The sequence below is a fragment of the Eriocheir sinensis genome, chromosome 9, assembly GCF_024679095.1.
Source record: "Eriocheir sinensis breed Jianghai 21 chromosome 9, ASM2467909v1, whole genome shotgun sequence".
Lineage (NCBI taxonomy): Eukaryota > Metazoa > Arthropoda > Malacostraca > Decapoda > Varunidae > Eriocheir > Eriocheir sinensis.
In genome coordinates, this window is record NC_066517.1 from 22,944,790 (window position 1) to 22,968,764 (window position 23,975).

Below are 23,975 nucleotides of genomic sequence, written 5' to 3' on the forward strand. Positions count from 1 at the left end.
TGAAGGTCACACCTCACCCGATGAACTTGTAAATAATATCCAGGTCATAAAAACTGATTTACTAAGAATGAGACTCTACAGAGTATTCAAGTTATATTTCAAGTAATTTATGCTAAACTTCTGTGGTTGCAAAACTCCATAATTTGAAAACTGCCTCTGGAAAATATGTGCATCTAAGGACAGTCTGTACAGCTTTTGCTCATTATGCTCCTTTGAGTTAACGCTACACTGGAAAGGTGAATAACCGGCTACTTCTTGAACATAGAAAATATTCTCTTCTACACGAGGAAGAAAACTAAGGTGCCATATTATACACATTCAGTCCAACGCTGTACAAGATCTATAAACCAGGATTTCAGTGTAGATTCTCCTCCTGCAATTTCCGTTTAAGTGAAAAAATCTTCATAAATAATATATACACAATAAGTAGTAGTTAGACACCTGCATAACCTGTGACATGAAGTATAGGGCCGTGTTACGAGTCGAAGCCGAGAAGTTTCGAGTCCCTACAGAGACATTCATCCCGAACTCTGTAGGGACCCAAAACTTCTCGGACTTGTAATACGGCCCATGAAGTAGTGTTTTGTGACTGTTGAGGCTGTCCAGGCCGAGACCCGCTAGAGGGAAGGAGAACCACTTCCTGGGAACCGAAGCCTTGACCGCAAAATGTGAATCAAAAATCCCTTTCACTATGATTAAAAGAAGTTGACCGCAAAATGTGAATCAAAAATCCCTTTCACTATGATTAAAAGAAGTTGACTGCAAAATGTGAATCAAAAATCCCTTTCACTATGATTAAAAGAAGTTGACTGCAAAATGTGAATCAAAAATCCCTTTCACTATGATTAAAAGAAGTTGACTGCAAAATGTGAATCAAAAATCCCTTTCACTATGATTAAAAGAAGTTGACTGCAAAATGTGAATCAAATATCCCTTTCACTATGATTAAAAGAAGTATCAGGTAAAAATACTTGTCACAACAGATAATAGAAGCCTTGATACACTGATTGAGCTTTTCCCAAGAACGCCATTAGAAATTCTTACACAAAAAAGGAAGATTAGTTCTGTGATAACACAAACTTTAAAATCTCCACAGAATTATATAAAACAGTTCACCAATAGAAATTACAGCTTCAGAAGAATTTAGAGCCATTTCCTTAACCCAGTAGCAGCGACAGGCAAAATTTGTGGCTTTACCGTGTACCAGTGACGGGCCAAATTTGTGGCTTTACCGAATACCAGTGACGGGCCAAATTTGTGGCTTTACCGCGTACCAGTGACAGGCCAAATTTTTGCCTTGACATGAACGCCAAAAATAGAGGATGCATAAACTGATCACAAATGCATTGACATGTATTATAAAATGATTTGTGTGAGTGATAATTTTTTCTCATTAATTCGCTTAGATGGGCCTTTAAGAAACATGATCCCCGCAGCTACCGGGTTAAAATCAAGAAATATTGTGATTTGATATAATTCCTCCATCACGAGTGTTTCCGCTGGACCCTTCACAACATAACTATTACATAAAGCCTGTAGCCTCCATAGCCGCGAAGGCCTGACGAAAAGTGGTCAAGACATACCACATTACAATATATATAAACATCTCTATGAAAATAAACACCATTACTAAACATAAACGTGTATAGACTATGAGATATACAGGAAAACCTCACTATTCACAGTTTTGACGCATGTTTACGACTTGACCTGACCGGTTCTCTGACGATGACATTTGTAATCTCTCAAACTTTAACCTTTCCACAGACAGGCACTTTCAATTACAGGAATGCCACTCACAAGGAGACTTCTAAATGCATGGGTTATTTTACCTCCCTCCTCTAACAATGCTGCTAAAGGGATCACACACCAGCCTCTCCAATATACTTTTTATAACTCGTCAATAGGTTCAAATGCTCCAGTTTGCTATGTAAGAGTTCTTAGATGAAAAATAATTAACTAATGAGTCCGTTCCGTGCCCAAAACTGATCTTATTTGTCTCAGTTTTGCTCAGTTTTTTTATCTCTAAATACCTGATATGGGGTCATGAATGTTCAATGTTGTTTTTTATGTGAAAGTGAAATAAATGTCTGTTTTACCCCACAAGTAATAACAAACAAATAAGTAAGTTCCGTGCCCAAAACCAATCTTATTTGCCTCAGTTTAGCTCAGTTTTTGATCTCTCGACGCCTGATATGGAGTCACGAACATTACGTAATTTTTTAAGTAGACGTGAACAACGCAAACTCAAGAACCCATTTTTTACCACTTAGCTTAAGAGTGAAAAGCTAAGCGACGTTTTACAGCGAACCTTCTTTTTTTTACAGGAATGGAAACAGCTCGAGGGCACAAAAAAAGCATAGAATAAAAAAATCCCACTAAACGCTGCTCCTAAAAACAATCAAATTTAACCACCGCGAATACTGAGGTTTGCATGTACTTGAGCTTGAGGTCCCAGACTGTCACCCACAAGCACAGTACAGCCCCTTCCTTAACCATTACTATATGCACTCCCCTCTATCTCTCTCTCTCTCTCTCCCTCCTTTAACAACACTGCTAAAGGGATCACACACCAGCCTCTCCAATATACATTTTCATACCTCATCATTAGGTTCAAATGCTCCAGTTAGCTATACAAGAGTTCTCAGACGAGCCTTGACATTCATCATATCGTCACCTTCGTAAACAAACCGCTAAAGTCGTTATTTTATACTTTTCAGGAAATTGGAAAAGAACCGTCGTCATCTCATTTGGCTTAAGGTTTAGGCAGAAATGAAAAGGCCGATTCTAGAACACTCGAGCCTTGAATGATGAAGGCAACTATACAAATATGGGCGTCACTTGTTGAAAAATTGATGTACCAGGTAGACAAAAACCTGGAAACCACTGAAAAATGACTTAGGCGATTACTTTATGAGGGTGACGATACATATTGACAGCTTTAAACAGACAGGACCGTATATTCTTAAGCACTTCGTCGCCCAAGTTCACATATTTGACAAGGCTTTCGTAAGAGTTCGGGGCATTTCCAGGGCAAGTTCTGTGACCCTGGTGGTAGTTTGACCGTTCCTCTGTGCCAAGAACCTAAAGAAAGACTTGCTAGAACCCAATTAATCTCCTTTTACACACAGGACCATATTTTTAAACATTTCGTCGCCCAAGTTCACATATTTGACAAGGCTTTCGTATGAGTTCGGGGCATTTCCAGGGCAAGTTTTGTGACCCTGGTGGTAGCTTGACCGTTCCTCTGTGCCAAGAACCTAAAGAAAGACTTGCTAGAACCCAATCAATCTCCTTTTACACACAGGACCGTATTTTTAATAATTTCGTCGCCCAAGTTCACATATTTGACAAGGCTTTCGTATGAGTTCGGGGCATTTCCAGGGCAAGTTTTGTGACCCTGGTGGTAGTTTGACCATTCCTCTGTGCCAAGAACCTAAAGAAAGACTTGCTAGAACCCAATTAATCTCCTTTTACACACAGGACCGTATTTTTAAACATTTCGTCGCCCAAGTTCACATATTTGACAAGGCTTTCGTATGAGTTCGGGGCATTTCCAGGGCAAGTTTTGTGACCCTGGTGGTAGTTTGACCATTCCTCTGTGCCAAGAACCTAAACAAGGACTCATTAGAACCCGATTAATCTCCTTCTTGACCTTTGAAAACAGTTGATATGAGAGGCGGAAGTGTCTTACAATACAGACCACAAACTGATGATATTCTTGGTAACAAAGGAAGCCAAAATATATTAAATGCAACAATCTATACACACTGTACACATATAATATAAAACTAAAACTCATGGTACTTATTAAAGGCTATATAAATGCGGATATTAAAGGTTAGAAATGTGAAAAAAATAGTTCTATCTGCGGACCACTGGATGAGCAGGTATATGGGAGCAGGAATCCACGAGACAAAGAGCTCCCACTGCCATTATGTCCAGGGCAGTGCAGGCGTTCCTACACTGTGGCGGGATGCAGAGAAGAATGAGCACCTGAGAGAGAGATAACCTGAAGATGACGACTCGTAACCCCTCGAGCCAGTGTTGCCAGATCACTATACTCCGAGCATCGTATTTTTCAGTTTCTGGCCCCAAAACTGTAATAATGCGATAAGGTAGCTAGGCAAGGATAAGGAGGTTAGAGGGGGAAGGTAGGGACAGGTACGAGGGTGAAGTAGCTACTGTATAACGTAAAGATCAAGACGTTAGTAGGGATAAGATAGGAGGTGTAAAAAAATAAACACATCAGTAATTAACCCCCACAACTAATGAGAAAAACTAAACACATCAGTAATTAACCCCCACAACTAATGAGAAAAACTAAACACATCAGAAATTAACCCCCACAACTAATGAGAAAAACTAAACACATCCGAAATTAGCCACAACTAATACAAAAAATAAACACATCAGAAATTAACCCCCACAACTAATGAGAAAAACTAAACACATCAGAAATTAACCCCCACAACTAATGCAAAAAAATGGAAACACATCAGTAATTAACCATTTCAGCGGTAACTATTAATGAAGCTAGCTCTTGGGGCGAAGGAGACAGTTTTTGGGGTCGGAAATCGGAAAATGTAATAGGCTGAGGACGACAATCTGGCAACACTGCCCTCCACCCTCCAGCCTCAGACTAGCTACGTTCTCTCCAGTTTCCGTTTTTGGCAAGCTGGGTTTTTCTCGCACACAACTCCTTTGACAGTTCCTCATCCTGCTTGTGACGCTCCTGATGACTGACTGCTGCTCACTAACTGTCCATGGCACATTAATGAGTGGATAGGATTCATGCACTATTACTCCTATCGTTTTATATCTCTTTTGGGGACTCTACTTTATGTACAGGTAACACGGGATAGCAGCCAATGGGAATTAAGTTTATACACACACTACCAAGGCAGCACTACAGGACACTCCACACGTGCCTTCCACCACCACCAGTCTGTGTTCTCCGGGGTACAGAGGCGGGAAGCACCGCAGCCGTCTGTAACGCTCCCTTCACAACATGCCAGGAGGTACAGGCCTGGCCAGGGCAGTCCCTCCTCCCAGTGGGGATGTGGCAGAGCACCGTCTATTGTTGTGCGTCTGGGAGCCACCTCAGGGCCCCCACCCCCCAGCAGAGAATGCTAAGCATGGTGCCAAGCCTCCCTTCCCCAACCCAGAGAGCTCCGGGCATCCTTGAGTTGTCCTCCAAACTATGGCTCTGCCTGCTATGGCCACAGCACCACGGGACAAACACACACAACACAGCTGCTCTCAACAGTGCTTGGTTACACTAGAGCCAATAAAATTATTCTAACAGTCTCACTCTGTTCTACTCAACGCACAGTTACTCTATCCACAATCACAAATTCACTCACCAAAGTTCTCTACATGAAACTGCCACTTCGTTTTAACATTAAATGTGATAATAAGATAATTGTAATATAAATCATGAATAACCAACAGAACTGACAAAGTTAACATTCTGCTGAAGCTTGCTTTGCAGAGGAAGATTGGTTCCACCAGTGACTGGTGTCCTTACAGCTATAATACACCCAATGGTATAACCATTGTATAGGCTACAGAGACCATCTCTAGCGGGAGAGACAAAGCCACGGGCCACTACTTTTCCGAGCTCTCTGGGGTGGGGCCGTAGAATATGAGCTCCGGGATCTGGCCGCCCTGGACCCCCGTGCCGTTGGTGCTCTCTGAGGAGCAGTGAAACATGAAGGTGAGCGCCCCCATGTTCACCTCACTCATGCCCTCCTGCCCAAAGTAGGAGAGCTCTGCCCCGTCCAGGATGGCGGAGGCGGTGTAGTAGACATCACGCTCCACCTGCACTGGGTGGGTGAAGTACACGTGGAAGGTGTTGGATGAACCGTCAGAGAAGAACTTGGTGGTGCTCTCGGCCAGGACCTGTGTGGGGGAGGGGAACAGAAAGACATGACACCACCACTTCCTTGGCCACTACAAGCAGGAAAACAAACAGAGGGGTGAGCAAAACAGGGGAAAAGTATAACATGACATCATCACTCAAGAAAACTACACGAATAAATCAGAACCCATTACTGCAACCCTCCAACAGATCCCTTCCCTCCCAGCCCCCAACAGTCCCACACACACACAGACTCACCTCGCCGTACTTCTTCAGCTCGATGCGTACGTTGTAGTCGGCCGCCCCGCTGGATGACCCATACAGGCCATAACCAACGATGAATATCCTCTTGTCCACCATGAAGTTGATGGAGTCCACGCGGCCTCGGTACCGCCACTGGTTGCTTCGGTACGCTGACGACTGAAACCTACCAAACGTTGTGACGCAGGCGCAGGACGGGACATTGTCATTATTATTGTTTGTTTTTGTTTGTGTGTTAGTTAGTCCATGCCTCAACACTCTCAATACATCCTTAGTGGTTAGTTTTATTTATTTTCATTTGTTTATAACTTTATATATGATTCTGCTGACACAATTCAAGCTTTGGCAGTTTTATGTAAGTTAATCAAATGATGCCCTGGAAATATGTTTACTGTTATGAATCCTTAACCCGGTAGCAGCGAAGGGCCAAATTTGTGGCTTTACCATGTAGCAGCGACGGGCCAAATTTGTGCCATGATATAGACCCCCCAAAATAGATGATACATAATCTGATCACAAATACTTTGATATATATTATGAAATGGTTTGTGTGAGGGGTGATTTTTTCTCATTTTTCTCGCTTAGAGGGACCCATGGGCGTCCGCAGAAAAAAATGCAGGGGGGGGCAATGTTGTCCTGACTCCTGAGATTGCTGTCCTGGGGGAGGGGTCTGAGGGGAGGGGGTGTCCCCCTCCCTGTTGGAAAAAATTTTGCTCCCAGGAAAGAGCTTAGATGCAAAATGGTGGCACTTTTTCATCTGACAGAGTAGCTCAGTTACATTTTCTCCGGTAGAGAAAATTGAAGAAAAACAAATATTTCGGAAATTTTTTCAATTTTTTTATTTTCCAGGGGGGGGCAAATGCCCCCCCTTGCCCCCCCCTGCGGACGCCCATGGAGGGACCATTAAGAAACGTGATCCCCGCTGCTACCAGGTTAAATTATTGAGATATCTATTGTTCTCACTGGTTGATTTCAAGATGATAAGTCCCTTGAGGAAATATTAAGAGGTTCTAAGAATACATGCAACTTAAAATGCTCATGAAAACGTCCTTTGTAAAACTTAAAAACACACATACACACACAAAAAATTCTTTTCTTATAGAGATGTTCAGAAAATTTGGACTCCTATGTTTCTTGGGCAATTCCTTCCCTCTTTTAGTTTATGAAATCAAGAGTTCACTATATATGTATCTATCTACCTATCTATCTATTTATCTCTGTCAATCAATCAATCAATCAGTCTATCTCTATCTGTCAATCAATCAATCTATTTATCTCTATCTGTCAATTAATCAATCTATCTATTTATTTCTATCAATTAATCAATCTATCTATATCAATCAATCAATCTATCAATCAATCAATGAATTAATCTATCTATCTATCTATATACCTTTCCATATAGGTATTTATCCAAGAACATTTCCCCCTTAACTATCCAAGAACATCCCCCCCTTAACTCCTCTCTAAGCTTGCACCCCCACTATAACATACACCAGAGTCACCCCACCAACCTGTGGCAGATCTGCTTCTTGAGGCCTTGGCGGGGCTTGATGGGGTAGGCGACGGAGGGCTTGTTGCGGGCCGTGAAGTGGAGAAAAAGATCCGTCGTCTCCTGCAGGGTGAGGATGCCGGACTGTGCGGCCCCGTTGGCAAACTCGGCCAGCTCCATGCAGGGGATGCGGATCAGGTTCATGGCTTGCCCCAACACCTGAGACAACGGGCGGGCAAGATTAGAATACCTGACAGCCACTAATGCTACTCCAGTATTTGCAAGTTAGGAGGTTTTTATCCATTTTCACAGTTTCTCTTCTCATCGGATAGGTAGACATTGTATTGAAAGGAGGATAAACTAAACAAACACTTGCACGCCTACCTCCCTCTTGTTCTCAGGGGTCGTTTCCAGCTCCTGCCGCCCACACTCAGCCTCAGCCCAGTTGAGAGCAGCGTCGAAGAGCACAATCTCCCTGCAGTTGAGGGTCTCCCGGGACAGCACGCTCGTTAGGGTCGGAAAGTCAATGTCAACAAACCCGTCGGACTGTAGTGCCATCTCGGCCTGATGAAGGAAAGGAAGGAGAGAAGGAATGAAGAAGTAAATACAGAAACCGAATCTTAAGGGAGCTTTAATTAGTAACACTATTAACCCGGTAGCTGCGGGGATCATGTTTCTTAAAGGCGAGAAAAATGAGAAAAAATCATCACTCACGCAAACCATTGCATAATATATATCAACGCATTTGTGATCAGTTTATGCATCATTTATTTTGGGGGGTTTATATCATGGTAAAAATTTGGCCCGTCACTGCTACACGGTAAAGCCACAAATTTGGGCCGTCACTGCTACACGGTAAAGCCACAAATTTGCCCCGTCACTGCTACACGGTAAAGCCATAAATTTGGGCCATCACTGCTACACGGTAAAGCCACAAATTTGCCCCGTCACTGCTATACGGTAAAGCCACAAATTTGGCCTGTCACTGCTACACGGTAAAGCCACAAATTTGGGCCGTCACTGCTACACGGTAAAGCCACAAATTTGGGCCGTCACTGCTACACGGTAAAGCCACAAATTTGGGCCGTCACTGCTACACGGTAAAGCCACAAATTTGGCCCATCACTGCTACACGGTAAAGCCACAAATTTGGGCCGTCACTGCTACTGGGTTAATCTATTTGACAGCACTGCAATCTCAGCCTGAGGAAAAGAGGAAAATGGGGATGAATGGAGAGGGTGAGGTGTGAGTTTGTTGATATGAAACATAGGTCAAAAAGAAGGAAGGAAAAAGAAGGGAATGGCTGAATTGGCAAAGCTGTCATTAGGCACAAATACTTAACTAGCAACAAACAAACAAACATACGCCTAACACTAAATAAGTCACACATTCCAGACAGGTGTACCAATTCACCTGAAGAGATTCACACCTGGATAAACACAGATGAACACACACGCACACACACCTGGGCATCAATGACCTCCCAGCATCGCGTCATCAGTTCAGGCTCCTCAAAAAGCCGTGACTGGGAGAGGAGGAGGCAGGCGTTGCGGGCAGTGAGCGAGACCTCGAGAAATTTCACGCACTGCTGAGCCAAGTGGGGGACCAGATACTTCTTGGCCGCGTACAGTGTTGCCAGAACAGTGTCGGGCTCCAGGCAGATCTCATCGCAGTAGAGGTACCTTTGTGGGTGTAGAGGAAGTTAAAATTAGAGGAGTATGAGAGGAAGTAGGGTTAGGAAATAGCAGCATAAGGTGTATATAAGGTTAGGAATAAAGAAGGATGAGGAGAATGGGAGAAAGAGGAGTAAGGAGAGGAATTGGAGGTTGAGGTTAGGGAAGAACAAGGATAAGGAGAATGGGAGGAAGAAGAGTAAGGAAATAGAGGAATTGGAGGTTGATGAGGTTAGGGAAGAAAAAGGAAAGGGAGAATGGGAGGAAGAAGAGTAAGGAAATAGAGGAATTGGAGGTTGATGAGGTTAGGGAAGAAAAAGGAAAGGGAGAATGGGAGGAAGCAGTTAGAATATGAAGAGGTATTGGGTGCAGATGATTGTAGGGATAAATTAGGATGAGGAAAACTGAAGGAAAAAAGGTCAGAATATGGAGGCATGACTGTTAGCATGCTCCTCTTGATGCAAAAAGAGAAGCAAGATAACTAATACATGTAATTTAAAGAAGGAAAGTGCACTGATAACAACAGCTCCACTACCACAGGTAAAACACACACCTGCACCCACAGCCCTCGAGACGCACCTGAGCAGAGTGAGGAAGGCCGAGGGCTCCACATCAGGCACCTGCACCTCCTCCTCTGACTTGAGCCCCCCGTAGAACATGGCATAGAAGACGCTGCTGCCCACCGCCAACACGTACTTGTGGGCGGGGATCCTCTGGGTGCTGCCTGCTGGGGGAGGACGGAGGGCATGACAGGATGAAGAAAGAAGAAAACAAGAAAAGAGAAAGGAGAGAAGAATAAATGTGTATGGGTGGTAAGGGACGTATTTTTTCCATTGGCAATTATGCAAAGGTTATTTATCTATGGAGTATTTTGTGATGGGAGTAATAGTTATAATAAACAGAGTGTATGACCATAGGAAAAAATAAATAAAAGGTTCACATCCCTCCATAAACAGTTAACTATTAAGCCCTGTCAAAGGAGTTACATAACCCCACTAAATAATCCGTTTAACTTCTTACTTGCAATATAATTAACTTCCACTGTAAACATTTATATATCAAATCAGTTTAAGGCCAAAATCAAGACTTCCAAGCCTCTACACACTCAAATAAAGGTTTATATACTATTACACCCACCTGGCTGGCCCACCACGAAATGCACGTCAGCCATCAGTTCGTTGTTGAGCATCGCCGCATTCCGCTCGCGCAGGCTGGTGGCGTGGAAATTAGGGTCCGAGGAAGTGGAGGCCGCTGAGGCTCCGAGGGGGACTGGGGAGAGGGGTGGGGGGGATGTGGCGCTGGTGTGGCGGTGCTGGGGGGAGGTGGGGGCGCTGGAGGGCTGTAGCACCCCTCCGCCGCTACCCCCAGTGCTGCCTCGGCCACCTACTCGCCCTGTGTTGCCCCCTTCGCACTGGTCTTCGATCCCACGCAGGGGGGGGAAGAGTGGGCCCATGAAGAGGGAGTTTTCATTATCGAGGAGACTCCCTGAGGATGAAAGAAGAGGATCAGTTAGTTTAGGATCCTCAAAAGGCATTACCGGTAACTTATAAAAAGGCTAACCTAAAAATCTACCATATACTAAATAAATATATGTAATACCTTGAAAAAATTAGGTGATAAATACAATCCCTCCTTATTCAAACTCACTTTCTGCAATGACATACAGATAAACATACAAGGAGCAATAATGGTACTAAGAGCGGTGATCAGACAAGGAGCAATGTTTAGCAAGCTTTTTTGTTCTCATAAATGTTTCACCTTAAGTTGCTTCCTTTACAGTAGAAAAAAAAAAACTATATAGATGATTCTGTATTTAGAGGAGATCAAAAAGTCAAACCTGAACTTGAGATGAGCGAGTGGAGGGCAAAAGGGTCCTCATACTGGGTCCTCTTGCACACTTGCTTGCTGGAGGGAGACGTCTGGCTGCCGTTGTCCATGGCGGTAGTGGTGGCGGCGGTGGAGGCGGTGTGGCAGCAACGCAGGCTAGGCTCACCCTCACTCTCGCACTTCACACTCATGCTGCAGAGAGAGACGACCAGAAGAAAAGCTAGAATGATATGGGGTGACAGATATCTTTGTTGTTATTTTTATTATTACATCAGAGGAGGCAGTCAAGGGTTAACAATACATTAATGAAAGACAATATGACCTAGATGAGCTGTGGCATTGACCCTTAACCCTTTCTGAGTATAGCTGAGTCAATACTGTATACTAGTTGAATATAGATTTTACTGGGCAGAAGATCACCAGGAAGGCCAAGGAAGACATGGAGAAGGGTGGTGGAGGAGGATATGAGGACACTGAACATCACGGAAGAAATGGTTATAGACCGGCAACAGTGGAGGAGGCTCATATCCCGTCCAACCCCACCATAGGTAATAATTGGACGTTAAACGATAATGATGATGATGATGATGATTACTGTGCCTTTTTAAATATGGATGAAAGGTTGAATGGAATAAATTGTCCTAGTGAGAAATGAATTGAAAAAGGTGTAATTGAATAGTACAGATGTAGAGAAGGCAACAGAGACCACAAAAGGAAGAATACCCAGGAAAGCTTACATAATGATCACACAAAATAATTACATCGACAAATACCCTTTTCATAACCACGGATGAAAAAAATGCATCCCTTTCTAACCATACACCTTTTTTTTCTTTTCTTTTCGGGAACGCCCACAAGAGGAGGAAGAATGTCCATCCCAGCCCCGCCCCTTTCTACACATCCTTCCACAGCATCTCTCATCTCCCCCTCTAGAGTAACCTCCCATCTTCTACACACTTTTAAATACCCTTCTAAAGTGAGTGTGTTCTGTTCCGTTCTCATAAGTAAATGCCACAGGAAAGAGAAATGTGACTATCCCAGCCCCACCCCTTTCAGACACGTCATCCTTCATCTTCCCCTCATCACACCCCCTCTGTAAATTAACCTCCCATCTTCTACATGCTAATAATCCCTTTTTATCCCGTTCTGTCCATGGCGAGTCAGTAAAAGCTACGAAATAGGTAAAAATGTCAATCCTAGCCCCGCCCCTTTCGAAACGTCATCTCTCATCTTCCCATCATCGCTAAATTAATCTCCCATCTTCTACACACTAATAATCCCTTTTCTTCCCCTTTACTTGCGAATCCACGAGAAAAATAAATAAAAAAGTCAAATCCAGCCCCGCCCCTTTCTAGATGTCATCCCACAGCATCCCTCATCTTCCCCTCATCGCTAAATTACCCTCCCATCTTCTACACACTAATAATCCCCTTTTCTTCCCTTTATTTGCCTCCTAAAGCGTGTGTTCCCTTCTCTTTAATCTTCCCATGACTAACACGTCCAGGAAAGGGGTTAGGTAGAGTCTGTTTTTCCCTTTATATCTTGTGCTTAAGCTCCTGTTGCCGCTACCCTGGTGATCTTAATTGTCTGACGTGTTGGTTGGTTGTGTTATTTAATGCCCCAACGCGCCTATAAAGTGTGGGTGAGTGTGCAAAGGTTCGTGGCCTCACCGTCCTCGCCGCGGCCGCCATCTTGTTTGTTTTGCTCCCGTTTACACCGTTGCCAGGTCGTCCTACTCAGCCTCTTATGTTTGCCGATTTCCTGTCTCCTCCAACCCTATAACTGCCTTCATATATAGTTATCGTTAAAATGGTTAATTATCGGTTTTTCTTGGGTATAGTTATGGGTCAGAAGCCGGTAAATACGATGCTCTGAGGACGATAATCTGGCATCGGTGGCTCCGGGTACACTTCAGCGTTGCCAGATCATCGTACTTAGCACAGTATTTTCCGTTTCCTGACCCATAATTAATTAACTATTGCATAAAACATCCCTAATTAACGGTTTTAACAATAACTGCCGCTGAATATCGTTATTAGTGTGGGTACGACAGTGTTGCCAAGCTTGAAAGACATTGGTTCGAAAAGCATCCATGTGTATGTGTAATGTTCCGTTTGGGAGGGAAAGAGGTGTAAGGTTATGTCCCAGTTATATTAATTATGTTTTCTGTGTTCCAGATTTATGAATTTTCAGTACAGTGCACCACCATGATCCTGTCAGCCACCACAGACCCACGGGGCAATAGTGCGAATAGCCATGCGGCCTTCCATGCATGAATATGACACTTAAACCGAATTTTGACGTTTAGAAAGCAAAAATAGGGGAAGTTTTATTGAGAAACAGTCAGTACAGCACATCCAGCCTCAGGGACGGTTTGTTTGTTTACATTGTCGGCGAGGCGACGTGTTGGGGCTTGGGGCGGCGCCTTGGAACGGAACGCGGCCTTCCAAGCCCTAAAGTGTACGCAAACCTTCCTGCAGAATTCGGGGCAGCAACTCGACAGGACCTAATCCCCATCCTGCTGACAGAACGACAAACTTAAAGCACCTGATATTATCTACCACTGACGGGGCTCTGGAGGCCGTGGTCCCACAGCCTGACTAGCCCCATAAAACACTCAAGAAGAAGAATTGGACACACACGCCTCAATGCCCACCTGCACAGACTGAACATAGTCCAGGACCCACACTGCCCATGGTGCCCCACCCGGCCTGACGCACCGGAACACCTCCTACTCCATTGCCCAAGATTCCACTCTCCGCACCAACCTCAAGGCATCCCTAACCAAACTCCATATTCACTGGCCAACCCTAGAGGACCTGCTGGGCAGCAACACCCACAGCCCTAACACGGCCTTCCAAGCCCTCAAGTGTACGCAAACCTTCCTGCAGAAGTCGGGGCAACTTGACAAGATCTAAGGGCTGTATTTTAAGACACCATCGCTTCTGGCATCAACTATTTCTAAAGGTCAAAGAGGGGATCAATTGGGTTTTCATGAGTGTTTTTTAAGGTTCATGGCAAAGAGGAAGGGTCAAACTACCACCAAGGTCATAAAACTACCCCTGGTAAGGCCTACTGCTCCTACAAAAGCCATGTCAAATATGTGAACTTGTGCGACAAAATGTTTTAAAACACGACCCTAATTCCCATCCTGGTGACAGAACAACAAACTTAAAACACCTGATAGCATCTACCACTGACGGGGCTCTGGAGGCCGTGGTCCTACAGCCTAACTAGCCCCATAAAACACTCCAAGAAGAAGAAGAAGGCTCGTCGGGGCGGCAGTCAACTGAACCAGGAAACACAAGGGAAGGGGAGCACCAACAACAGACTAACAGCCGCAACAGAGTGTGTCCAGGGGAAGTGTGTCTAGCGGCATGGAGGACATTGAGGACCTGGTGGGCCTGGACGTGGACGTTCCGCGGCACCGCAACTCTGTCATGCCGCGGGTCAGACGCAGGAAGAGGCCACCCGCCGCCGCCATGGAGGTGAGGGGCCGGTGCTGTCACTGATGTTTCTTAGCTTATTGTGAAGAATGTGGGCGCTCCTCTGTTATATTTTTCCCTAAGTTCATAAATACATACTAGTAACAAGCACTGAGACAATTGAAACTATCATAAGTAGTTAAATTTGAGTAAGGTAACGTAATATATAAGGGTGCCACTTTCTTTTCCAATATCACCCAGGATTCTCTTGCACAAGCTCAAAAACCACAACTACCTGGACATATCAAAACATCTAAGGGCTAATTCATTCCATAAATATACTACAAATATATTCTTCCTGGAATTTTAGTGACGTTAAAGGTTCTCAGGCATGAATACTCTTGTGGCTCACTAAATAACAAGTTAGTATGTATTTATATCCTCATTACCAAGTTGCCCTATTAAGATATTAGTAAAGATGTCATGCTCACCTCTCCTAACCAAATGTCACCTGCAGGAGGATGAGGAGGCAAGGTGCAATGATACGTGTGACAGCATTGTGCCGGGAACTCAGCGCATCTACCTCAAGACCTGGGGATGTGCACACAACAGCTCTGATGGCGAGTACATGGCAGGACAGCTGTCGGCGTATGGCTACAAAATTGTGGGTGAGTGGTAGGGACTTGGCTGTCATATATTACTGAACCTCCAACCATGCCAGTGATGCAGAGTAATTCTTATCTTGTTTTTCATAGTATTCTTTATATAACGGTGCAGCGTTGTGTTTGTACTACATGGTGAGAGTTCATAAGGTACTCTTACTATGATTGTTTTAAGGTTTTCACTTAGTATGGACCCTGTGATTGATTATCTTTCTTTATATTTACTTAGTTTGTGGAGGTGAGTTAAACTTTATTATTTCCCATTGTCTTTTTTTATCCCCAGAGGACAAGTTGGCAGCTGACGTGTGGCTTCTGAACAGCTGCACCGTCAAGAACCCTGCAGAGGACCACTTCCGCAATGAGATCAAGGCTGGCAGGGAGGCAGGCAAGAAGGTGGTGGTGGCTGGCTGTGTGCCTCAAGGTAGGAAGGACAGAGGAGGGGCTTACTCTGCTTTGAGTAAGAGGGCTTGAAAAAGTAAGGGTTAGGAAGATAAATAAAGAGGAACAGAAGCAAAGGGTTCAGAAGGGAGCGAGGAAATGGTCAGGAACAGTAGTAGTTATAATTTATTTACTGAAACAAATAGTACAGCAATTACCAGACTGAGATAACAGAACCTTTATGTCCTCACAGGGGCACCACGCTCTGAGTTCCTGGACGGCCTGAGCATCATTGGGGTACAGCAGATCGACCGAGTGGTGGAGGTGGTGGAAGAGACACTCAAAGGTGGGTGAGTCTCTGTAACACACTGAGAAAACATCCTCTGACACACACACAAACTCTGGAATGAGCAAATATTTCATCAATGCCTTTAGGTTTGTTTTTTCAGGTAATTCTTAGACTCTTAGGTTAAAAAAGGAGGAGAGAAAGCTGGTATTTCATCACTATTCCATTGATGTCACTCGTCTTATCAATGCCACTCAATTTTGTTCATCCAGGCAACTCCGTGAGACTCTTAGGCCAGAAGAAGGAAGGAGGAAAGAAGACAGGCGGTGCGTCGCTACTCCTGCCCAAAGTGAGAAGGAACCCCCTCATTGAGATCATCTCCATCAACACCGGCTGCCTCAACCAGTGCTCCTACTGCAAGACCAAGCACGCCCGCGGGGAACTGGGCTCTTATCCTATAGGTGAAGAGCTTGATTCCTTACGTAGAATTGTAGTCATGGAAAGAGAGTGGTTAAAGGGATCGATGTTTTCCTTATCTTTTGAAGGAGGAGGGAACTTCTTGATTGAGGAGATGAGGATATTGTTAAAAGTTTCTCCATATTTGTTTGTTGTGTATTTACTTGTGTATGCTTGCTTATATATTTGTTTGGTCACTTGTTCATTGAGTTATTCTACAGAGGAGGTTGTGCTATCGTCAAAAGTCCTTCTCTTTGCTGTGAATTTATTCTTTTGTTTCTTTATTTCTTTATTTATTTACTTATTCATTTACTTTTACTGCATTTACTACTGCTGACATTCATTTATTTACTCATTCACTGCAAAGAAGACTGTACTATTGTCAAAACTCCTACTATTTGTTTGAGTATTTGCTATTTTGTTTGTTTATTCACTTATTTACTTACCCATATGTTTATTCTGCAGAGGAGATTGTGGAGCGAGCCAGACAGTCATTCAGCGAGGGCGTGTGTGAAGTGTGGCTGACGTCCGAAGACACCGGGGCGTACGGGCGGGACATCGGCGTCACGCTTCCCGAGCTGCTGTGGCAGTTGGTGGAGGTTATACCCGAGGGCTGCCGACTGAGACTGGGCATGACCAATCCGCCGTACATCCTCGACCACCTACAGGCAAGACTAAGAACCATATTGTTGGCACAGATTTGGCCTTCACTGGTAGCCTGGTAACATGTACTCCCAGGTCTTTTTCTGCCTCTGTGGTGGATAGTGGAGTATTTCCCATATGGTATTGGTATGCTGGATATCCCCTCCCAAGGTGCATGACTACATTTTTCTTCATTGAATTGTAGCAGCCACTTTTTTTTCTATTCCTGTAGCTTGGTGATGTCTGCTTGTTGGAAATCCTCAGTCAAAGGGCTAAAATATTTTCATCCTACATTTCCTTACATCAATCCTCTTTCTTTGGGTTTGAATGCAATGACTCCTTCAACCCATCACTTGATCCTTCCTTTTCCTCTCCCTCGCAGGACGTGGCAGAGATCATGACCATCCTCAAGTCCTTTTCCTTGGGTTTGAATGCACTAACTCCTTCAATCCATCGCTCAAATCCTCTTTTTCCTCTCCTCGCAGGACATGGTAGAGATCGTGAAGCATCCTCAAGTCCTTTTCTTTGGGTTTGAATGCACTAACTCCTTCAATCCATCACTCAAATCCTCTTTTTCCTCTCCTCGCAGGACATGGTAGAGATCATGAAGCATCCTCAAGTCCTTTTCTTTGGGTTTGAATGCACTAACTCCTTCAATCCATCACTCAAATCCTCTTTTTCCTTCCCCTCGCAGGACATGGTAGAGATCATGAAGCATCCTCAAGTCCTTTTCTTTGGGTTTGAATGCACTAACTCCCTCAATCCATCACTCAAATCCTCTTTTTCTTCTCCTCGCAGGACATGGTAGGGATCATGAAGCATCCTCAAGTCCTTTTCTTTGGGTTTGAATGCACTAACTCCTTCAATCCATCACTCAAACACTCTTTTTCCTTCCCCTCGCAGGACATGGTAGAGATCGTGAAGCATCCTCAAGTCCTTTTCTTTGGGTTTGAATGCACTAACTCCTTCAATCCATCACTCAAATCCTCTTTTTCCTCTCCTCGCAGGACATGGCAGAGATCATGAAGCTCTCTCTCTCTGCTTTTGCTCTTGCTGTACAGGTGACCCATTGGCCTTAATATTGGCACACTTGTAAAAAAGTAAAAAACAAAACAAGCAGTACCCATTAAAATCGTCCTTTGGTTTCAGTGCAATAACTCCTTCAAGCCATCAATCAGTCCTTCCTTTTCCTCTCCTCGCAGGACATGGCAGAGATTATGAAGCACCCTCGAGTCTACGCCTTCCTTCACGTGCCAGTCCAGTCCGGCAGCGATGGGGTGCTGGGTGAGATGAGGCGCGAGTACACGGTGAAAGACTTCAGCACTGTCGTGGACTTCCTGAAGGAGAGGTGAAGGGCATGTCTGGGGGTCTGAGAAAGGGAGAGAATCAGAGAGTTAGCAATAGAGGGGAAAACAGTTGGAGAAGTGTGTGTGAGAGAGAAGCAGAGAGTAAGGGAGTTAGCTGTACAGAATAAGGAAAGAAGGAAAGCAGGTCGAGAAACATAAGGAAAGGAAGAGAGAGAATCAGAGAGAAAGAGTTAGCAATAGAGGGGAAAACAGTTGGAGAAGTGTGTGTGAGAGAGAAGCAGAGAGTAAGGGAGTTAGCTGTACAGAATAAGGAAAGAAGGAAAGCAGGTCGAGAAACATAAGGAAAGGAAGAGAGAGAATCAGAGAGAAAGAGTTAGCAATAGAGAGGAAAACAGTTGGAGAAGTGTGTGAGAGAGAAGCAGAGAGTAAGGGAGTTAGACAGAATAAGGAAAGAAGGAAAGCAGGTCGAGAAACATAAGGAAAGGAAGAGAGAATCAGAGAGAAAGAGTTAGCAATAGAGGGAAAACAGTTGGAGAAGTGTGTGTGAGAGAAGCAGAGAGTAAGGAGTTAGACAGAATAAGGAAAGAAGGAAAGCAGGTCGAGAAACATAAGGAAAGGAAGAGAGAGAATCAGAGAGAAAGAGTTAGCAATAGAGAGGAAAACAGTTGGAGAAGTGTGTGTGTGAGAGTTAGGGAGTGAGGGAGGGAGTTAGGTGTACAGAATAAGGAAAGAAGGAAAGCAGCTAGAGAAAGATGAGGAAAGGAAGAGTGTGAATGTAAGGATGAGAGATAATTAGAGAGTGAGAGAGACTTTGCTGTACATAAGAAGGAAAGAAGTGAGCGTACAAAAGAGAGGAAGTCAGGCATGATTGGTATTTAAAGTTATGTTATGGGAGCGGCGAGTAGCGGGCTTTTATTTATTTATTTTATTTATTTATTTATTTATTTATTTATTTATTTATTTTTGGTACTCTTTTTGTTGCCCTTGAGCCATGTCCTTCAATGTAAAAAAAAAGAAAAAAATATATAAAAATCACTAACCTTGTTCCGCCACCACCGTCCATGCCTCCAGGGTGCCGGGCATAACCATCGCCACGGACATCATCTGCGGCTTCCCCACCGAGACCGAGGAGGACTTTGAGGGGACGCTGGACCTCTGCCGCAAGTACAAGTTCCCGTCCCTGTTCATCAACCAGTTCTACCCGCGGCCCGGCACCCCAGCGGCCAGGATGCAGAGAATACCCACCAAGGAGGTCAGAAGGAGGAGGAGGAGAAGGAGGTAGAGGAGAGATCATTGTCTGCCATATTGAAAAAGACATCATCCGTTGTACGACTTTATGATAGAAATAGTTACAAAATATCACTTGTCATCATAATACTTCATCAAAATAACACTAAAAAACACTTACAAAAAACACATTAGATCCATTCTACTACTAATGATAAAAACAGTTACAAAATATCACTTGTCATCATAATACTTCATCAAAATAACACTAAAAAACACTTACAGAAAACACATTAGATCCATTGTACTACTTAATGATAAAAACAGTTACAAAATATCACTTGTCATCATAATACTTCATCAAAATAACACTTAAAACACTTACAAAAAACACATTAGATCCATTCTACTACTTAATGATAAAAACAGTTACAAAATATCACTTGTCATCATAATACTTCATAAAATAACACTTAAAAACACTTACAGAAAACACATTAGATCCATTCTACTACTTAATGATAAAAACAGTTACAAAATATCACTTGTCATCATAATACTTCATAAAAATAACACTAAATTAAAAACACTTACAAAAAACACATTAGATCCATTGTACTACTTAATGATAGAAAGAGTTACAAAATATCGCTTGTCATCTTACTTCATAAAAATAACACTAAATTAAAAACACCTACAAAAAACACATTACATCCATTGTACTACATATTGATAACCTCACTTAAGAAAAAAACACTTAACACTTCTTGTACCACTAAATAAATAAATAAAAGATCAAGAAAATACTCAAAAAACACAAAAAAAACACTTCTCTGCAGGTTAAAAATCGAACGCGGCGCCTGACCGACCTCTTCCAGTCCTACCGTCCCTATGACCACAAGCTCGGGGAGAGGCAGACTGTACTGGTGACAGAGGAATCGCATGACAAGCAGCACTGGGTGGGCCACAACAAGTACTACGAGCAGGTAACGGTGACTTGTTTTCCTATACTAGAAGGACGTAATCTGACAGCAATAGAGAATGTGAGAGAGAGAGAGAGAGGGAGAGGAAAGAATACTCCATAACTTGATGCACAGATTATGATTATTATTGTTATTTGTCTTTCTATACCAAAAGGACATAATCTGAGGACAATAGGAAAAGAGAGAGTAAGGAGAGAGGGAGGGAAAGGGAGAGAGTGAGAGGGAAATAGAGAGAGAGTAAGGGAAAGAGAGAGAGTGTAAGTTTAAAGAGAGAGAAGGGAAAAGAAAGAGAGAGAGAGTAAGGGAAAAAGAGAGAAGGGAAAAGAAAGAGAGAGTGGAATTAAAGTTCAGAAACGGAAGAGGAGGAGCGTTTATCAGGAATTTTATGTTGTTGTTGTTGTTATTACCCTTAAACTCCCTTCCTCACTGTAAAAAAATAAATAAATAAACTGCCTGTTATCCATTCTTTATACAATACATCCATAGACACATTTTTCTCGTTCCATTTACTTTAGTTTAGTTTATCCTCACAGGTGTTGGTGCCGCAGAAGGACGACTACCTCGGGAAGCTCGTTGAAGTGGAGATCATCGAGACCGGGAAACACTACATGCGAGGCCGCCCCATAGACACCAGCCGGCCCATGCCCCCGTCCATCGCCGAGCCCCTGGCCAGAGGTGCTGTCTCAGGCCTGGCGGGGGTGGGGGCGGGGAGAGAGGAGATTCACCACGCCAAGCAGGATCTAATGAAGCAGGAGCGTTACATCATCCTAAGCTTCGTCCTGCTCATCTCGGCCCTCCTGGTGAAGCTTCTCTGGGTGTGCTTCAAGATGCTCAAGGACCTCTGAGGGTTGTGGAGGCTGATAAAGTGACCAGTTGACAGGTTTTGTGCCTTTGTCTGATGTTGAGTGAATATACTGCCTGTCACGGAGGTCTTGAGTGTTTTATTGCGTCTTGTCAAGATAAGGATGATAGCGTGAGTAAGCTGATAAGGGCTGATTTTATGCTCTGCTCTTCTTTCTTCCACTTCTTTTCTTTGTTAATAGTCTTTCATTCTCAGGGTCGAACTTACAATGATCCTCCTCTATCTTGCTCTATCCAGTGCTATTTCTTCCTTTAGTTTTATTTCTATTTTATTTTATTTTTGTATTATTATTATTGTTCCTCTCCATGCTTTCCTTTCTCAGTTTCCATCCTTCATTCTTCTTTTTCTTCAACTGTAGTTCATCGTCTCCCATTCTTGTGGTCAAATTTGCAATGATCTTCCTCTATCTTGATCTGTCCAGTGCTAATCCACTTTCTATTTCTAACACTTCCAAGCCTTTTTTCACTGTTCCTCTCCCTCCTTTCTCTGATTTCATCCTTTGTTCTTTCTTCATTTCCTTCATCTGTTGTTTATCATCCCATTCTTCTGGTCAAACTTGCAATGATCCTCCTCCTTTTTGCTCCGTCCAGTGCAAATCTTTCCTCTTTTTTCAACACTTCCAAGTCTTCTGCACTGTTCTCTGTTTTTATCCTTCAATCTTCTTTCTTCTTTTTTTTCTTCATTTGTAGCCCATCTTCTCTCATTCTTGGGGTTAAACTTCCAATGATCCTTCTCCTTCTTGCTCCTTTAATTTATCACTGTTCCTCTCCATGTTCTCCTTTCTCGGTCTACATCCTTCGTTCTTTTTCATTTTCTTCATCTGTAGTCCATCTTCTCCCATTCTTGTGGTCAAACTTGCAATGATCCTCCTCCTTTTTGCTCCGTCCAGTGCAAATCTTTCCTCTTTTTTCAACACTTCCAAGTCTTCTGCACTGTTCTCTGTTTTTATCCTTCAATCTTCTTTCTTCTTTTTTTTCTTCATTTGGAGCCCATTTTCTCTCATTCTTGGGGTTAAACTTCCAATGATCCTTCTCCTTCTTGCTCCTTTAATTTATCACTGTTCCTCTCCATGTTCTCCTTTCTCTGTTTACATCCTTCGTTCTTTTTCTTTTTCTTCATCTGTAGTCCATCTTCTCCCATTCTTGTGGTCAAACTTGCAATGATCCTCCTCCTTTTTGCTCCGTCCAGTGCAAATCTTTCCTCTTTTTTCAACACTTCCAAGTCTTCTGCACTGTTCTCTGTTTTTATCCTTCAATCTTCTTTCTTCTTTTTTTTCTTCATTTGTAGTCCATCTTCTCCCATTCTTGTGGTCAAACTTGCAATGATCCTTCTCCTCCTTGCTCAACACTTCCAAGACTTGTTACACTGTTCCTCTCCATGTCCTCCTTCATTCCTCCCTACATTTCACTCATTCACAATCACACTGTTTTATTTTCGGTGTATAACAAAATCATTTCTTCCAGCTTTATCATATCAGGAGCAGTGGATAGCAGGCTTTTTATTTTTATTTTTATGTTTATGCCCTTGACCTACTTCCTCTGGTGTAAGAAAGTGTCATATGAATCCTATACCAAGGGGATGATAGGTATTGGTACATAGATATATTTTTTCATGCCATAAGAGGAGGTCGGGGCATTTATTTGGGTCTATTGTCCTGCCATTTCTGTGCCTCCCTCATTAGTAACTCATAATCTTGTACTGTAAGTGTGTAGTGTGATTTGTTTTTCTTTAGATGCACAGATTTGATGCCCCCTAAGGTGAAAAAAAATGGTGTTATGAGGTCACGGAGTATCGGAGCATGTGACACCTTGCTATCTGTCCCTCAGTCACGCGCCTCATTCTATCTGAGTCACCCCTTCTCACCGTTGCCAGATTATCGTACTCAGCCTCGTATTTACCGGTTTCTGAGCCACAGCCAATAAAAAACACCAATAATTAACCGTTTTAACGATAACTATGTATGAAGACAGTTATTGGGGTCGAGGAGGCAGTTTTGAAGTCGGAAATCAGCAAATGTAAGAGCTTAAGTACGACAATCTGGCAATGTTGATTTCTACCTGAGTCACCCCTTCTGCCCTTCACTCAGTATATATGATTGCAAAATACGATGGTCAGATCAGCTTTAGGAACGTCAAAAACATCTATAATCATGGAGAAGAATGACTGAATATCCCTTTTTTTCGTGTGGGTGAGAGCTTGGGGTCAGAAATCTGGATATATAAAATGCTCGAGTCTGGTAACACGTTCAGGGTCATCCCCCAGTTCAAGGGTTTCTCTTCCCGATAAAGAAACAAGCAAGCTCAAGTTCATAGCTTTAGCACTCAAGGTCAATGTTTAGCAGTCTGCGGTTCTGTCATTCTCATCTCAAGAGCTAGTATTTATTAATGGGTTCTCCCTCACCATATATAGGACTAACGAGACGGAGTGAGCACCGCCGCCATGCGCAGTTAGAGCGTATATATATGCTATACCCCTTTACTTACTTATCTATCGCCAATTTTCGCCTGAGATGATGATAATTACATATATTAAGTTTGTCTACATGCTCGATTAGGGAATTTAAAGACCATTTAAACATTCGACGCCCAAGCTATTTAATATCCTATAAATTTTTTTCTACCTCCTCTTCTT

The 23,975-nt window shown here is 43.2% G+C and overlaps 2 protein-coding genes and 2 long non-coding RNA genes across 5 annotated transcripts; 1 reads left to right on the forward strand and 3 right to left on the reverse strand.

The window, feature by feature from the left end:
• Positions 1-44: 44 nt before the first annotated feature.
• Positions 45-12,907, reverse strand: LOC126996186 (BTB/POZ domain-containing protein 6-B-like). 2 transcript variants are annotated; one of them, XM_050856494.1, is made up of 9 exons: positions 12,787-12,907; positions 11,127-11,308; positions 10,427-10,774; positions 9,869-10,013; positions 9,082-9,298; positions 8,001-8,180; positions 7,639-7,835; positions 6,122-6,290; positions 45-5,904 (listed from the first exon to the last, which is right to left on the reverse strand). In XM_050856494.1, exons 2-9 carry the CDS (start codon positions 11,305-11,307, stop codon positions 5,611-5,613), a joined length of 1,731 nt encoding a protein of 576 aa, XP_050712451.1. In that variant the 5' UTR covers position 11,308; positions 12,787-12,907; the 3' UTR covers positions 45-5,610. The 2 variants fall into 2 exon arrangements, with proteins under 2 accessions (XP_050712451.1, XP_050712450.1); XM_050856493.1 differs by having other exon boundaries at positions 9,869-10,016.
• Positions 12,908-13,285: 378 nt separating this feature from the next.
• LOC126996187 (threonylcarbamoyladenosine tRNA methylthiotransferase-like) lies at positions 13,286-21,413 on the forward strand. Its single transcript, XM_050856496.1, has 10 exons — positions 13,286-14,604; positions 15,059-15,209; positions 15,487-15,624; positions 15,835-15,927; positions 16,140-16,328; positions 16,789-16,991; positions 18,168-18,313; positions 19,344-19,524; positions 20,339-20,485; positions 21,016-21,413. The coding sequence occupies exons 1-10, from the start codon at positions 14,494-14,496 to the stop codon at positions 21,325-21,327; spliced, it is 1,671 nt and encodes a 556-aa protein (XP_050712453.1). The 5' UTR covers positions 13,286-14,493; the 3' UTR covers positions 21,328-21,413.
• Positions 15,753-16,919, reverse strand: LOC126996196 (uncharacterized). The gene is made up of 2 exons (XR_007751101.1): positions 16,770-16,919; positions 15,753-15,949 (listed from the first exon to the last, which is right to left on the reverse strand). It is a non-coding gene; the product is annotated as an uncharacterized LOC126996196 (long non-coding RNA).
• On the reverse strand, positions 18,188-21,130 carry LOC126996194 (uncharacterized). Its single transcript, XR_007751099.1, has 3 exons — positions 20,993-21,130; positions 19,313-19,569; positions 18,188-18,334 (listed from the first exon to the last, which is right to left on the reverse strand). It is a non-coding gene; the product is annotated as an uncharacterized LOC126996194 (long non-coding RNA).
• Positions 21,414-23,975: the final 2,562 nt, after the last annotated feature.